The 16583-nt window shown below is 34.1% G+C and overlaps 1 protein-coding gene across 4 annotated transcripts in view; it reads right to left on the bottom strand.

Annotated features, from left to right (window-relative positions):
- Window positions 1-72: 72 nt before the first annotated feature.
- Window positions 73-16583, bottom strand: part of ESRP1 (epithelial splicing regulatory protein 1) — a 52214-nt gene continuing 35703 nt past the window's right edge. The window contains exons 14-15 of one of the 4 annotated variants that reach the window (XM_039877153.1): window positions 3675-3825; window positions 73-390 (exon numbers count right to left, since the gene is read on the bottom strand). In XM_039877153.1, coding sequence (XP_039733087.1) covers window positions 316-390; window positions 3675-3825 — 226 coding nt within the window. In that variant the 3' untranslated portion in view covers window positions 73-315. The remainder of the gene's footprint in view (window positions 391-3674; window positions 3826-16583) is intronic. The other 3 variants (XM_039877152.1, XM_039877154.1, XM_039877155.1) reach the window with 3 other exon arrangements.

Genomic DNA, 16583 nt, shown 5'->3' with positions numbered 1-16583 from the left:
AAAAAAAAAAAAAAAGGCAGTCCTAACCAGTAGTACACGAGATATAGAAAATGAATTTTCAAATCAAAAAGTTTCCCCTGATCCCAAATAACATACAACCATTATCCACATATGTTGTTTAGACACCGTCTACTTAGATGACAGCCTTAATTGCAGTCTCCATTTCTTCCAGAATTTGACACGCTTACATCATACTAAAGAGGGAAACTTTCACCATACTTTGATTCTTGGCCTCTATTTGGCCCTTTAAAATTTAACTTTCACATCATGCGAGCCTTACCTTCTTTTCTGAGGATGGTCTAATTGCTGGGGCCCTTAAATACAAACCCATTCTTTGGGTAGAGTCCTGGCCTGGTCATTTGTGTGTACAAGTCCATCCTCGGTTGCATACTAAAATGCAAGTTAAAACAAACAGGATCAAAAGATGGACAAACTGTCACTATGGATGGTTAGTATTTCGACTGACTAGATCTACCAATAGAATTATAGGATAATTAGAGCGTAAGAAACAAGTTAACACTGGTACGATCCATGTACATTAACTGTTAATCCCAAGTGTTCATTTCTTACCTAACATGTCTAAGTACTATAAAAGTCCCTTCCAGGAGGGGAGTTAAATTGAAAATGTGGATGGAAAAAGAACACCATAACACAATAAATACCACCAAACATTTCAGATCTTGTTAACAGAGTTTCCATGATACCATAGGCATGACTAGATATCAAATATCTGAGCACCAACTATTTGCAAAGTATTGTAAAATAAGCCCATTATGTCCAAACAACTGTGAACTTTAAATATATTAGATGTATTTGTAATATTGATCTCAGTAGGACAGCAAGTGAAAATCTTAGCAGTGAAAGCAGAAACAAAAACTAGCATTTACTGAAAATGCAAAAATCATTGACAGCAAAAGGTAGTGCAAAGAGTAAAAAAATGAAAGGAATTATATAAGTATTCTTGAGGATCCATTTCAAAATAATAGACCCATCAACTAAAATACAGATACAGGTTTATTTTCATTACCAGAATGACATTCTCATTACCAAGTATTTTAATGGTAGTTTGTCTTCATAAATTCCATCCTCATTCTATTAATCTCACTTATCAAAATGGGCCTAACTCAGGTACCTTAACTTTATAAGACTGCAAATTTGCTAGCAGAACCCGTGTCCTGCATCTTGCTTAAGCCATTAAAATTCTTCCTTTTGTGTAAATTCTCCCTTTCCAGCTTTATACTCTCACTCCACTCCACCCTACATGATGTATTTAAAGATAACATGTGTAGAGAATGACATATGCCATTATTACATCTATATACATATATATTTAGAGACAGAAAAGTATCAAGGTTTCCAGTCACTCAACCAATTGATACCAAGGATTTGCTTAATATAAGTAAATTATATATTTATATAAAATGAATCATAAATAACCAGAAAACAAATGAAAATCTCCCATCAAATCAGCAACAGCAATACACACTTAAGAGAACACAGTTTTTTAAAAAAGTCATCCACTGATTTGGTCTTGTGACAAAGTGGTGTCTATAAAAGATCTGGAATCCCATAGCTATTGGCTAGTACCAAAATAAAAGATCTGGAATCCCATAGCTATTGGCTAGTACCAAAATAATTGAGAACAGGAGAAAATAGGAAGGCATGGACTCTCAGAGACAGTGTAAAACATGAGCTTTTATGTAAGAGTGACATGAAATTGAGTTAGATACAACAGATTTTGAATGCATGCATTGTTACTATCTTACAGCTCAAACTACTGAAGAAGGCATTGGACAAATCTGATATACTGAATTGGAGGTTCCTACATAAGCCTAATTCATTGATTCAGTTCATAAATTCCAAGCACTTCAGAAATGAAGGCCAAATGCCTTGAGATGAAATCATTTTGTACAATCTTTGTATTTCTGATACCAGACAATTCTATTCTAACCTTGAATGATTCCCTAGGAGCTACTCGAAGATAAACTGCTGCAGACTGAAGTTACTGTATTTCAATTATGAAGCATGTCAATCTTTTAGCCATAAATCTAGAAAACTACTATTATTTGTTTGTGGTAGAATACCTACAAAGGCCAGTCATGGCACTCTATAGTAAGAGCAATTTTGTTTACTCTCATAACCTACTTATATATATGACTGCTTAATTCTATTCAGTGTGAATATAAAAGCTGATTAGTCAAAATAAATAAGAAATTAATTTAGTCAACCACTAAAACCTGAAACTTTGCTTGTACATTCTAGAATTGGAAAACAATGGGGGAAAATACGAAACTCTTCTTATGTTTTCTCCATGAGATTAAGCAACCTTTTCAATGGCCTTTGGTAAATTCTCTATTCCTTTCATAATCTAATAAATTGGATATGAAGTTTGGAAAGTAACTATTTTTTAAATCTCTGCAAGGGCTTCCAACAGGCAGCATAATTGTTTAGGGAAAAAGCAAAGTATCTACTGATCTCTGAAAAAAATTTTACTTATGATAAGAATGTGTGAAACCAGGCAGTAACAAAAGATAACTTTTCTCTACCTTCATTCAGTTTTTCACTATCAGACATAGATTTTCTTCATTTGTCAGAAAATGTCCTTTGTGTGTTAAAAGCCCTTAAGACCATTATATGGTAACTTGATAGATTTGGGGCATCCCCGCTGAGGTAATTTTAACTGAGCTCCTCAATCCTCCATGATTCATGGACACCAAGCTTGTAAATACATTCTAATAGTGAGACAGGCTTTGCAGGCATAACCTTTATAATGCTGTACTGTGAATGATCAGGGCTATTTTAGGATTTGATGAGTATGCCTATAAAGGCTTCTAAAGACTCAAGCAAAGTTCAGCTCCAAAAGGGAAGACAATTTTTGCTATTAGTACAATGAAAAGGCTGTAAGATACTGATATTTAGACATTGCAAGAAAGAGGAGTTCAGGTTCTAGGCATTATGTGATTTGAGGAAGGAAAGGTGTCCGCTCCGATGAGACGGCAATAGAAAGATTTTGCTCACTGTTACAAAGGTCTTACAAAGAAATATCTCATTGTTTAAGCTTAAGTCAGAAAACAAGTGATGGACACAGGCAGTGGTAGAAGAAAATGACAAGAGTAAATATCACTTTCACCACAATCAACAGCAGATCATTAAAGATTCACTGAATATCCTATAGCTCATTTTAAGGCATTGCCATCTAAATATTCACTGAGTCTCTTTTGTTTTTTCCAGGTTAGGCAGAGAGGCCTCTGATCACTTTTTATATACTCAATTTAAACTTTATCTTTAAAGTGCTTTTTATTACTCAAGAATTTGACTTTAGGAAAACTCCTTAGCCAATCTCATTCTAGATGAAAAGATCCATACTGATATGTACCCTAATGAGCTTTTCCAAAGCCCAATTAAAAAGAAAAAAAAAAGTGCATCAACAGATTAAGTTGAAATAATAAAAGTTGCACAGAAAAGTCCTAATCTGACAAAGGGATGTGTTTGAGTTGGTACTCACGCTAGTCTGCCTGACTTGCACTCTCATTGTTATTGCCTCCATAAGCAATCTAGTAGCACTTGTACACACATGAGTTTCAAAGAATCTGCTTCTTTCCTGGCTGCATTCTTTAGGCAAATCAACTTAAGTAATAAGGGCACTGAGTAGTTTTCTTCTTTAAGCTACTGACCTGGTAACCTTGGAAGAAGTTAAGAATTTCCTTAACTCCAGTATTGTAGGCCAGGCCCTGCATTCTGACCACCGTGCCAGGCTGTGGAGGGACACCGCTAAGATTAGCAGCTGTAGGGAAGTAGCCAAGACTATTGGGCGAACCTGGGGGGCTAAAGGGAGAGAAAGCACAGTGAACCAATAGGAATAGACAATGTTGAATATTTACTCTCAAAACATTAGTTACTTAAGGAAACACCCTCTCAAGGTACTCTCAGAATTCTCAGAGTTCTTGCTCCCACATTTCCACAAAGGCAAAAGTTGAAAGACAGAAAGGTTAATGCAGGGTTAAATGCAGGGATTCCCCAAAGATCCAGTTCTCTCTCCTTAAAGGGAGAGGAAAGAGAGAATTAAGCCTTCATAGTTGCTCAATCACAAAGCACCACTTCCAAAGCCCAGCTCATTGATGATTAATTGGCTAGTTATCAGGAATACTAAGGCATGAAAAGGCACGAATAAAAAGGACTAACAGGAACCATAGCCACAGAAGACCAAAAGTCTTCAAAGTGATTGCTCCAAGGAACAGATTATTCTACCCATATACACAAGAAAAGGTACAGCACAATAATACAATAAAGTACTCTAGCACCGATGAGTTATTTCTTCCAACCAGACTGAAAAGAAAGTGGTGAGGAGGGGGAAATTAGAAGGGATGTACAACAAATTAAACCAATCACCATTAACACAAGGGAAAACTGATGCATGGGTCCCTCTTAATGTAGCTACATCAATTACTTCCAAGGAGCAGAATCCAAGTGAATACTTAATTATTCTTTAAGTGGCAGCTCAAGATTCCCATATTATGAAATTAGTTCCACCCTGACCCCCACCCAAATCTATTTTCCGCCACAATTAGTGGCTAGAAACCCATAATTGAAAATATGTATAGGGAAAAATTTTAAACAAGGTATTAGCTTATAGAGCAATAAAGACCTACAGTTTTAGATTATTAACCCTTTTAAATATTTCTAAGTAGGCAATTATCCCATTTTAAAGACAAGTAAACACAAAATGGAATAGACTACAAATCTTTGAGACTCTATCCTACATAAATAATCCTAACTGATGGTTAACAGAAAGGGTACCAGATGTGAATCTAGTTTCAGATTCTATTTTTTTATTAGCAAGGTAACCATGAGCAAGTCACTTAATTTCTTCCAACTTCAATTACATCACTTACTAAATTGGGGAGGAGGGTTGTGTTGCACCTCCCACAGAATTTTCTTCAGAGTCAATGATTTAACATACCAAATTAGTTCATAAAGCATAAAACACAATAATTTATGTTATTTCACTTTTGTTATTTCCATAACCATCATTCTATTTCATCATTTTTAAAATATGAGAGACTGAAAATATCACCTGACAGCAAGCCTGCCCTTAATCTTTTCAGTTTCTAAAGCAGTGATCCTCAACTTGTTTGCAGATTAGAGTCACTTGGAGAGACTTTTACAACTCCCTCTGAGAAGAGCCTGTTTAGAGACTAAAAGTCAATCTATGTGCAACTGTGAGATCAGAGAGGGAATGCTGTTTAGGCCTGACTAGGACTTAAGGCATCATTCAGCCACACCTCATTTTTACAGAGGTGGAAACAGAAACTAAGAGTTATAACGTCCCAAAGGTCACAGGACGGGTTAGTTTTTCACCAAACCAGAAGAACCAGCCAGATCTCTCAACCTCTAGTTCAGTGCTTTTTCCCATACAACCACCATTCATTCAAACACCATATTTGCTCCTGTCAAGTGTCTGATAAATACTAACTCTAATACTTAAAGACCACAAAGACTTCCTGTATTTATTTCATCACAAGTTACTCAGACCTTCCACACTGCACATGAGAGTCAGATCATTTCCAAGATATCTATCTTAATCCATGGCACTTGTCCCAGCACATTCTGTTCCTTTGGCTAAAGATCTCCTATAAATTAAGCGGGTGTCTAGTGCCTTCAAACTACAACCAAGATAAAATAGAAAGAGAAGTTATCCAACTGGAAATTTAAGATTATAAAATGTCAATTATGTTTATTACATATAAAGTACACCTATTCTGATGAAGCCTAAACACAACTTGGCTTCACATCCTTATTTTTTTTACACTAGGATTATCTGCTATATACAAGGCATCTTAAAGTAACTTAAATAATCTGTGTATCTACCTGACGGGGCATGAGAATAAGAATTTTCTATCAATCTAAATTCCAAAGTCTTTCAGATTATTGAAATAATAATAAGCAAAAATAATTTATGAAATAAAAATCACAGGATAGAAACAAGGTAAACTTGTACACAGAAAACCAAAAAGAATCTAAAACTAATAGAATTAACGAGATCACCAAGGTTAAAAAAATACAAGATCAATACACAAAATAAATCAATCGAACTTCTATACACGACAATGAACAATCCAAAAATGAAACTGAGAAAGAAATTCCATTCATAATAGCATAAAAAAGAATACTTAAGAAAAAATTTGGCAAAGGAAGAGCAAGACTTATACACTGAAAATCACAAAACATTGTTAAAAAAATAAAAGATCATTTAAATAAATGGAAAGACAGTCCATGTTTATAAACATGACATAATATTGTTAAAATGACTATACTCTCTAAATTATATAGATCCAATGCAATAGCTATCAAAATTCCAAATGGCTTTTTTTTTCAGAATCAATGAAACAACCTAACACATATATGGAAATGCAAAAGGCTCAGGACAGTCAAACTCTCTTGAAAAAGAACAAGGTAGGAAAAACTTAACATTGCCTAACTTCAAAACTTAAAACAAAACAACAGTAATGTAATCAAGATGGTGTGGTACTCTCTTAAGGATAGGCAATGATCATGAGAATTGAACTGAGAGGTCAGGAATAAACTCTTACATTTATGGACAACTGATTTTTGACAAGAATTCCAAAATCAATTTGATGAGAAAAGAACAGGCTCTTCAATAAATGGTGCTGAACAATGGACAATCTACATACAAAAGGATGAATTTAGATCTCTATCTCACTCTATATAAAAATTAATTCAAAAAATAATATACCTAAATATAAGAACTAAAACTACAAGGCTCTTAGATTTTTGTAGTAGTAAATCTTCATGACCTTGGGTTACATGTAACAAAAGTATACATGAGAAAAGAATTAAAAAATTGGCCTTCGTCAAAATTTTCGACTTCTGTGCTTTAAAGGACACCATCAGGATAACCACGGACTGGGGGTTAATATTTGTAAATCATCTTATAAGGTCTCTTACCTAGAATATATAAAGAAATGTTACAACTAAAAAACAACCCAATTTTAAAATGTGCAAAGGATCTGAATAAACATTTCTCCAAAGAAAATATGAAGACGCTCAAAATCAGTCATTAAGGAGATGCAAACCAAAACTATGAAACAGCAAATCCACTCATCGAAATAGTTAAAGTAAAAGACAGTTAAGAGTTGAAAAGGATGCAGAGAAATTAGAACTTTCATGGATTGCTAGTGGGAATGTAAAAGGGTAAAGCTTCTTTGGAAAAAGTTTGGATGTTTCTCAAAAGTTAAACATGGAGTTACCACTTCAAAACTTAAAACAAAACAACAGTAATCAAGATGGTGTTGATTACTCCTAGGTACATATCTTACCCAAGAAAACTAGAAATCTATGTCCACGCAAAAACCTGAATGCAGATGTACACAGTAGCATTATTATTAATAGCCCGAAAGTATAAACAACTCCAAATGTCTGATAACTGATTAATAAACTATATGTGGCATATCCCTATGATAGAATATTAGACATAAAAAAAATGAAGTACTGATCCATGCTATAACGTGAACTTCAAAAACATACTAAATAAAAGCCAGTCACAAAAGACCACATATGGTATGATTCCATTTATATTAAATATTCAGAACAGGTAAATACACGGAAACAGAAAATATACTTGCAGTTGTTAAGGAATGGATGGAGGAGACCTTGTAGGGGGTAGAAGGTGGGTGAACGGGAGTTCTCCTCTCACCCTCTACCCCCTCCCCCAACAAAAACAGAGAGGGATTTGATACAGGGAATTGAATACAAATGTATAGAAAAGCCAGAATAAAGGGGAGTAAAAGTCATGTTGCCCACAGGTGAACACTACCTCGTCAGTGGAGAATTAAAGCGGGAAGGTGGTTATCAAGAGCCTAGGAGTCTGCATTCATGTTGATACTGTTACCATAAGCAGAAAATAGCTCTCACATTTTTCCTACCTGTTAATCCCAGGTGACTGCCTCCCATTGGCAGAAACTAATACTAGCTGGCAAGGAACTCTGGGAAAGGTAGTTTTCAGGCTCCCAGCTGTAGTCATATAGAATATATAAATACAGGTGTGGGGGCTGAGATTCAACAGACAATAAATACCTAGGACAGATGAATTATTTGATAATGCTTTAAAAAGCAACCAGTTAGTAACTGAGCCAAACCAAACATTTTCACTTCATGCTGTACAGCAAAACAAATTCCAAATGATATAAAGGGTTAAACATGTAATGTAGATAAGAACTCAAAGACAGAAAAGGAAAACAACAAAAAAGAACATAATGAGAAAAAATTCCATTTAAGGATAACTGAGAACTTTGTAGACACTGAAGCAATAAAGGAGTCACACACACACACAAAATTCATATGTTGGAATAAAAATAATTTTTAATTGTCAGAGAAGTGCTACATAAAGTTAGGAACCAAAAAACCTGGAAGGTATTTTCACAACATATATTAAAATGAACTTAAAACTTAATAGATTACTAAGTAAAGGTGAAGCTGTACATACCCAGTCGGGAAATATGTGCACAAAATAGAATACTATTCCACTGGGGAAAGAAATGAATTTTAGTATACACTTTAACATAGATGAGTATCAATCTGGGGTGAAATAAACCACAGAAAAATATTTACAACATTATTCCATTTATATAAAATTAAAAACCAGATAAAACAAACTTTGATTTTAGAGATGCATAAATGAATGGTAAAACTATAAGGGAAATCAAATAAATAATTACCAAAAATGTCAGAATTATGGTTACCTCAAAAGGAAGGAGGAAATACACTTAGGAGGCACATCCAGGAGACTTCTAAGGTATGGAAACATTCAAATTCATAAACTGGATGGTGAGTAAAATAATGTTTATTGATTATTAAGGTGATTTAAATTATACGTACACATACTTTTGATGTCACAATAAGATTGAAAAATAAAAATTCAGGCATAAAGAAAATTTCAAAAAATAAAATGATAGAAATATTCAACAACATTTTGGATCAAAGAATTGTAAGTTTAAATAATGAGATTAAAGAAATTAACAAAGATTCTAAACCTCATAATTCTCATTAGCCTGAGTGTGGTGAAAAATATTCTTCTTAGTGGAACTATAACTTGGTTAAACATTTCTGGAAAGCAATTTGGCAAGTATATCATGAACCTTTAAACGTATCTATGCCCCAGGGAAATGACTAGAAACTTGGATAAATTTTGTGTATGAAATCACGGTCATCTTAGCATTTTTATAATGGTGAAAAATTTAGAAACAGTATGGGGAGTAAATCATAATAGATGGAATGGAATATTACATTTAATGATGATTAAAAAGAGATTGCCATTATCATAGAAAAATGCTTATGTTATTAGTCAGAAAGGCAAACTATAAAACTTTATACCCCATATGATTTTACCTATTTAAAAAAAGCAAGTAAAAGAAGGCAATATAATAAACTATTAATAGCAGTTGTGTCTGGATGCCAAGATTATGGATATTACCAGTGGGCATCAGGTTTATTTTGGGGGTGATGGGCTATCTTAAAATTAGATTGTTTTATTATCTTACAATTAGATTATAAAATTGTACTACAATTAGTAGTACAACTCTGTAAATACACTAAAAACCATGAAATCACACAATTAAAAGGGGTTAATTTTATGGTATGGAAATTATCTCAATAAAGCTGTTTTAAAAATTGAAAAAAAATCACAGAATTAACTTTTCCATTAATTTAGTTCCATTAAATACCAACTTATAGTCAATGTTTGAGATCTTTAATGCTTTTCACGGAAAATAAATTACTCAGTTGTGAGAAAATTTTAGCCTTTTTCTGACCTTGTGTAATTTAAGAAATGTTATAAGGTAAAGGAAACATTTTTAAACATGATATAGATAGCCTCAAAGTATGTATGCATTTTTTTGCCACCAAAGGGTAAGGAAAACACAAAAATTATGTGCATTTGCTTTATGGCAGTTGTTTAGAGAAAGGTAAGAAATTCAGCCGGCAAAATTCCTAATCACACCCCAAATAACAGCCTAGACTACAGCTGTCCATCAAAACTAGACTATACCAGTAGCTCAACCTAATTTATACATTCAATCATTAGTCACTATTTTTGGGTTTTACCTCCATTTTATCTTTAGTTAGTTTTCAGATTCTTAAACACCAGTATTTTATCAATGTCCCTTGTATACATGACGTCAGTAATGTAACTTCTACTCAAAAGCTACAAGTTAAAAAATTGATAGTGTGAAAAGGAACCAAAGGATTAGAGACATATGAGCAAGTCGATGAAACACTGAAGTCAAAGGTCTACAGGGTTGGAGACACTGTACCATGTCATGTAAACTAACAAGGAGTCGGCCCTTGAGCTGGGTAAGAAACCCTGTTGGGGCTTCCTGAACAAAGAATGGAAGTTGGGGTGAGAGAAAATGAAGGGAAAAAGAAAATAGCACAAGAGGCTTTTCCAAAGGTTTACATTCGGAACACTGCTGGAGCATTGCTGCTGTAAAGACGGGAATTACGACCACTCCTGAGGCTCCTCCAGCAAGATACATTGAGGTCATGCTAAGAAACTGCTCAATGAAACACATGCGTGCATGTATTATAAAGATTTTGAAAATTTCCTCCACTGCAATAATGCATATCCTCTCTAAACATTTAGGTAAAATAATTTTTAAACCCGACGTAGTGAAAAACTGTATTTCCCTAAAAAGTTATGACCTCCTTTCCTTTGAAGTTATTATGAGCTTTGCAATTCAAGTTTTTCATCTGACAACCTAAGTCCACTATTGTTGTGCTAATACTAATTTAATTGCCTGAGACTCAGTTGCCAGACTATTTAAACACTGCTTCCTATTCTGTATTTTCTCAGATCCTAATTTACATCATCTAATTTTATAATACTTGAAGTATCCTAATAAGCCATACGAAATTCTTTGTAGAACAGGTAAAGATATATGAAAATACTGGGGGATCAGAATGCCTACCACATGACACTCAACACACTCTGGCGAAAACAAGAGTCCTAATACCTTTTCTTCATTTATTTTATATCATGAATTACTAAACATTGGTAACACTAATTAATGTTATCAGGTATCATTCCAAAATAGAAGCATTCTTAGAATGATATTCATTTGAGGACTTGCCATATTTCTCTAGAGAAGAAAGGATCACAGCATTATATACCCTGTTGGAGAAATAGGGTAAGAGAAAAGATTAGAGAACTAAATTCTCCCTTTCAGATGGTCACAACACACTGACACAAGAAAAATCCGAGAAGTCCTGCAGAAAGACCTCTGGTTTCCACTGCCTTGCACAATTACTGCAGAGCTTTTATATTAACATTCATTAAAATCCCTAGTATTACAAAGACTATATATTTCGAAAGTGAGTGGAGAAATGTTTCAATCCTAACAAATGTAAAGGCTGGAATCAATTTTCACGTAGGACATTTTTAAACTTTAAATTTCCACCTGAAATCAACCATCTCAGTATGTCTTTTTCAGCATTCTTTGTAATACTGTGGCTGCCCATGGACTGATTGCTACATCTGGATCCTAGATTCTTGTTAGCTCTTCTGAAAGGCTATACACAGTAACACGTAGCTTAACTCTGAGAAATGCATCGTTAGGTGATTTTTTTATCATGGGATCAGAGTGCAGGTACAGAAACCTAGAGGGTATAGCCAACTATACTATACATCTTGGCTGTGTACAGAGCTATGGCATAGCTCTGTAGGGGAGGAAAAGTTTTTCTTCTACCCTTCTGGGTTCTTGGTTGAGACATCCCTGTAGGCAGATTAACAGGAGAAAAACAAGCAAAAGTTCATAACATGTATTTTTCCTGTATAGAAGGGAGAGACCCAGGAAAACTGAGTAACTCACCAAAATGGCTGAAGCCTTCACCTGAAATACCATTCGCCTAAAGACAAAGAAAATGTTGGGGTTGGGAGGGGTCAGTTATGGGAAGTTACCAGGAAAAGCACAGGGTAAACAAGGCTAAGGTTGTTATGCAGATTTAAGATTGCAGTCTTAGGCCCTAAGAGTTTCTAAAGATACGATCATTCCCTTCTTCAGGTACAGAGAAGGGGACATTTTTACAAATGGAGATTTTCCTTACAAATGTAAATATCTTTTACAAAGGATAACTTCAGCCTGGTGGTCTGAGCTTCTCCCATATCCGTTGTTACTTTAATTTAACCACCTTAAAATAATCCTCATGCCAAATAAACATATTTTAGGGTAACGAATTCTGTTCACCTACATTTCCTAGGCTTCAAACCTGTACAGCACGTTCCTGTACTGGATACAGAAGGCAACTGTAACAATGGTAAGTATCTGCATAACGCACTGCATTATGAGGTTATGACAGCAATGACTAGGTGTTAGGAATTTTCCAGCTCCATTATAACTTCCGGGGCCACCTTCCTATTTGCAGTCCATTGATGACATTTCTGACTGAAACGTTATGTGGCGCATGACTGTATAAGCTTCTTTATTCATGTGTATCTATCTCTTGGAGAAAAGTTAAACAAATATGAAAACACTGGAATGCATAAAGAAATCTTCTAAAAATCTATTTCACCTAAATAGCAAATTTACGTACTGTCAGAATAGTTTGGTAAATAGAATGAAATTTACTCCAACTTTGTCAAAGATTATAAAATGTAACTACTATAGTTATCAAGTATCAAATATATAGTAAAGTGACAGCTTGCTTCCTCAAAACAAGGATAGCCCCCACCCCCACACAGCCTTACTTAATTTGAAAACGGAATCCTATACTAGAAACTATTTTGAAAGTTGCTTGATTGAAAGTACAAAATCACAACACAATTGGTCCTCTTGTTTAAAAAATGACATTTTAAAAAGTAATATGTTGCGAAAAAATTTAGATGAAGTGAGCAAAACATACTGTGATCCACGGACATTTGTGCTTCTTAGCAAAGTAACAGAAGACAATGTCCATTCACAAATTACTTTTAAAGATGTTTTTTGGTCATTTTTTAAAAAAGCGGTTTTGTCTTTTTGAATAGGAACTGAGTACAAAATTGGAAGTTACAAATATAGAGCAAGTGGTACAACTCTGTCACATACTTCCCCCACAACAAATGTGAACCACTTTCTAGAAGCAACCCTGTTCCATCTTCTTGGTTATATTGTTGGCTATCTTTCCAGAGACAGCTTGTTGATTATTTTAAATTTAAATAGCAAGTGTTTGCTAATAAAGCATTTTGCTTTTGATGAAATTTTTTTTAAAAAGAGGTAGTTTGAAAGACCACCTAACATACAATAAAGAAAATCAAAATCAATGGTCAGTCTGTATTGCTAAACAAAATTTATAAACAAATGTTAGTTCTTTCATTGGGCCACTGTAATCTCTTAAAGATATACCAAGGAAATACTTAAAGACAGCAAGCAGTAGATGCAAAATAGGGTTTCGTTTATCAAGGTTGGCACATGTGTTTTAGTTACATTCTCTTCCTTTAAAGTCATTAAAGCTTTAAGAATAAAGTCCTTAAAGATATATTTGACACATAAATAGCAGGTGAAAGAAATGACCTCCAAATTTTGTGTTGAAAATAACATGTAACATGATCCCAACTTAGTAAGAAAAAAATCCTTAGAAAAACAAATCTATAAATTGAAAACAATTTATTAGTTTCTTTGAGTGGAATTAGTTTTCCTTGAGGGTCACTGTGCTTGATAATTTTCTGCAATGCTAAAAAGAATTTTTAACATATTTGCTCTTTAATTCCCTGAACTGCTCATTAGATGAATAAGGTCTTCAGACTAGCAAATAACTATTTCTTCCATGAAAGCTAGACTGAATTCTTATCGATTGATAGTACAGTGAATTGCCCACAGCAGCTCTTGCTTACATCATTTAGAAACATCATCCAAACTGAAAAACCTGCGAGGTGGAATCATTCTCATCAAGAACAAAACTTATCTGACACTTCTCCATTATTACATTGCTTGATACAACACTATCACAACATTCCAGTGTAATTTCATTCATTATATGCTGAATTCCAGTTTGCATTTGTGTTACTAAATACTGAAGTTGTAAAAAAAAATTTTTTTAAACCAAGAAAAGTTACCTTTTCTCTTGGTCCTATCAGAAAACTTTCAAGAAATAAATTAGAAAGTAAACTGGTTGCTAAATGTTACTATTGGGAGAAACTAGGTAAAGTATATATGGAATCTCTCGGTATTGTTAGTTACAACTGCATGTGAACCTATATTTACCTCAAAAAGTGCAATTTAAGAAAGGAAACTGGAACAAGAAAGGTTAAGTTTTCAAAACAGGAAGTGCAGGCATATCTCAGAGCTTTGGTATTCTTTGGGTTCAAGTGCACAGAATTCCGGAATAAATACAGTAACATTATACAACAAACCAAATATTGCCAAATGCCTTGATATTTCCAAATATATGTACTCATAGTTTAGGTAGGAATAAGCTGCTTTTACAAGAAAAAGTTTTTTCCTCGCTATAATCCTTTCACATGGACATGCAAATAAAGCATTACTCATGAAAAGCATCAGATATTTCTTCCCTTCTTTTTTCGTTCAAGGTGATATGCTACATATTATTTACGGTGTCCTATCAAAGGCAAGGCTATACCATACAAGACATTATGTTAATATGACTTTCCTTAAATTAGATGACATTTAATTCAAGAACAAGCATATATATCACTTGCGCTATAGCTTTGATACAAAGGAAAATATTCTTTTCTGAGAAAAATGAGAGGTCAGAATAAAAGGCAGGACTTTATGTAATGCAAGAATAAAGGTAAGATATAACCGAGTTTTGAGTGATAAGCAGGGTGGGCACAAACAGTTCTTTTGTATCCTAGGCTAAGCTTTGCGATACTGGGTAACCGAGACTTTCTTCCAAGGAGGTAAAGGAAAAAAAAGTCCATAAATAGGAAACAGAACCACTTGAGCAACATATGTTTTTATCTCATTTGCTTTTCAGGATGCTGTTGTCACAGGCACACATTTAGAGTGCTAAAAACTCATTTAAGAAAAAACTAAAAGCTATTCTTTGGTTCATGTTTTTTCCTTAAACATTCCTTAGTAACTCATGACAAAAGATACTATATTCTCGGAGCAATACCATTATAGGGTTTACTTCCAAATTTTTAAGTATACCAAGTTAGAGGAAATAACAAGGACAAATGCCCTCTTGCTGAAGGAGTCTAGCTTGGAAGTCACTGACTTTGCACAGGCATGAATTTTGTCAGCTAGTCTAAATCAGAGAAGGCCTAGGTTTTATTAATCCTAATAGTCCCAAAATGTCACACACAGAGGTACTAAATAATAGTTTGTTCAGTTATTTAAAAGTTAAAAATGCTTAAATCCAATTAATTTTAGAAATCCGCAAAATATATTAGCATCTTGATGTTTTCAAGTAATGAATACACTGCATTAATCGAAAGTCAAACTGACATATCTCATTTTTAAAAATGGAGAGAATTATAAAAATTTTAATTTAAAAAGAGACAAACTCCAGAGTTTCTGGTTTAATATCTTTTTTAGTCTAAAGTATGCTATCTCAGACTTTCCTACTTACCAAAGAATAGGCCAAAATATACTTGAATATTTACATAACGGAGTTTTCCAATAGCCTCAAATGCCTTATAGTCATGTGAGGTTAGAAATTAATGGTGTTTTGGCAAAACTGTAAAATATCTAATTGCTTTTGGAATTTGCTTTTTAAATTATTGTTTAATAAATTATCATTAAATTGTCCTACAGAAACATATGTACTTAAAGATCAACACATAGGGACATCATGTAAAGTTACAAGATTGAGGTAAATATGTAAATAATCCTTAGGAAAGAAGTCAGTGACACACTGGAAAGTTTAAAACAAACAAACGAACAAAAAATAGAACAAGTGGGCGGTACATGCTAAGTATGCCACGTCATTTAGAAGCAGACACACACATTGAGTATTTTATCAAACTGATACCAGCGGTTACTTCTGGACTTAGAGGTATATAAAGTGGGAGTCTACTTTTCCTCACTATATTTCATATTTAGACTTAACAATGATGACATTACAAACTTTAAAACTACCAGTGGAAATAAATTACCCTATAGGCAGGGGCCCAAAATTACAGAAGCTATTAATTGGTAAATGTCAGTTCCTCCTGCCCTTGGGGCTTTAAGACTGGAGTTCCCATCTTACTGTGATGGAAAACTATTTCTAAGAGATTCTTTAAGAATGCCCAGATAGCAAGTCAGTGGCAGAACTGCATACTCTGAAATTGTATTGTAGGCACCAGAACTGCACCAGGCACTGAGTGGCACAACACATCCCACTCAAGATATTCTGATGGTGTAAGAAAGGTAGACAAAAACCTTTCTTATAACCAGAGCCCAATACCAGCAACTAAGACTAGAGAAGGACACTTTGGTACTAGGCTAGGTGCCTGACACAGCACTTAACCATAAACAATTACTCATGCTTCTGAGCCTTTGAAACCATGACAATGATCATGGCTATCTCCGTATTCTTCTTTTCCAATAGAATAAAAAATATTTTCAATAATATTAATGAATGTTTCAAAA

The sequence above is a fragment of the Pteropus medius genome, unplaced genomic scaffold (assembly GCF_902729225.1).
Source record: "Pteropus medius unplaced genomic scaffold, Ma_sr-lr_union100, whole genome shotgun sequence".
NCBI classification, from domain to species: Eukaryota; Metazoa; Chordata; class Mammalia; order Chiroptera; family Pteropodidae; genus Pteropus; species Pteropus medius.
The sequence above is the reverse complement of the archived record's forward strand: the minus strand, read 5'-3'. Positions and strand labels throughout refer to the sequence as shown.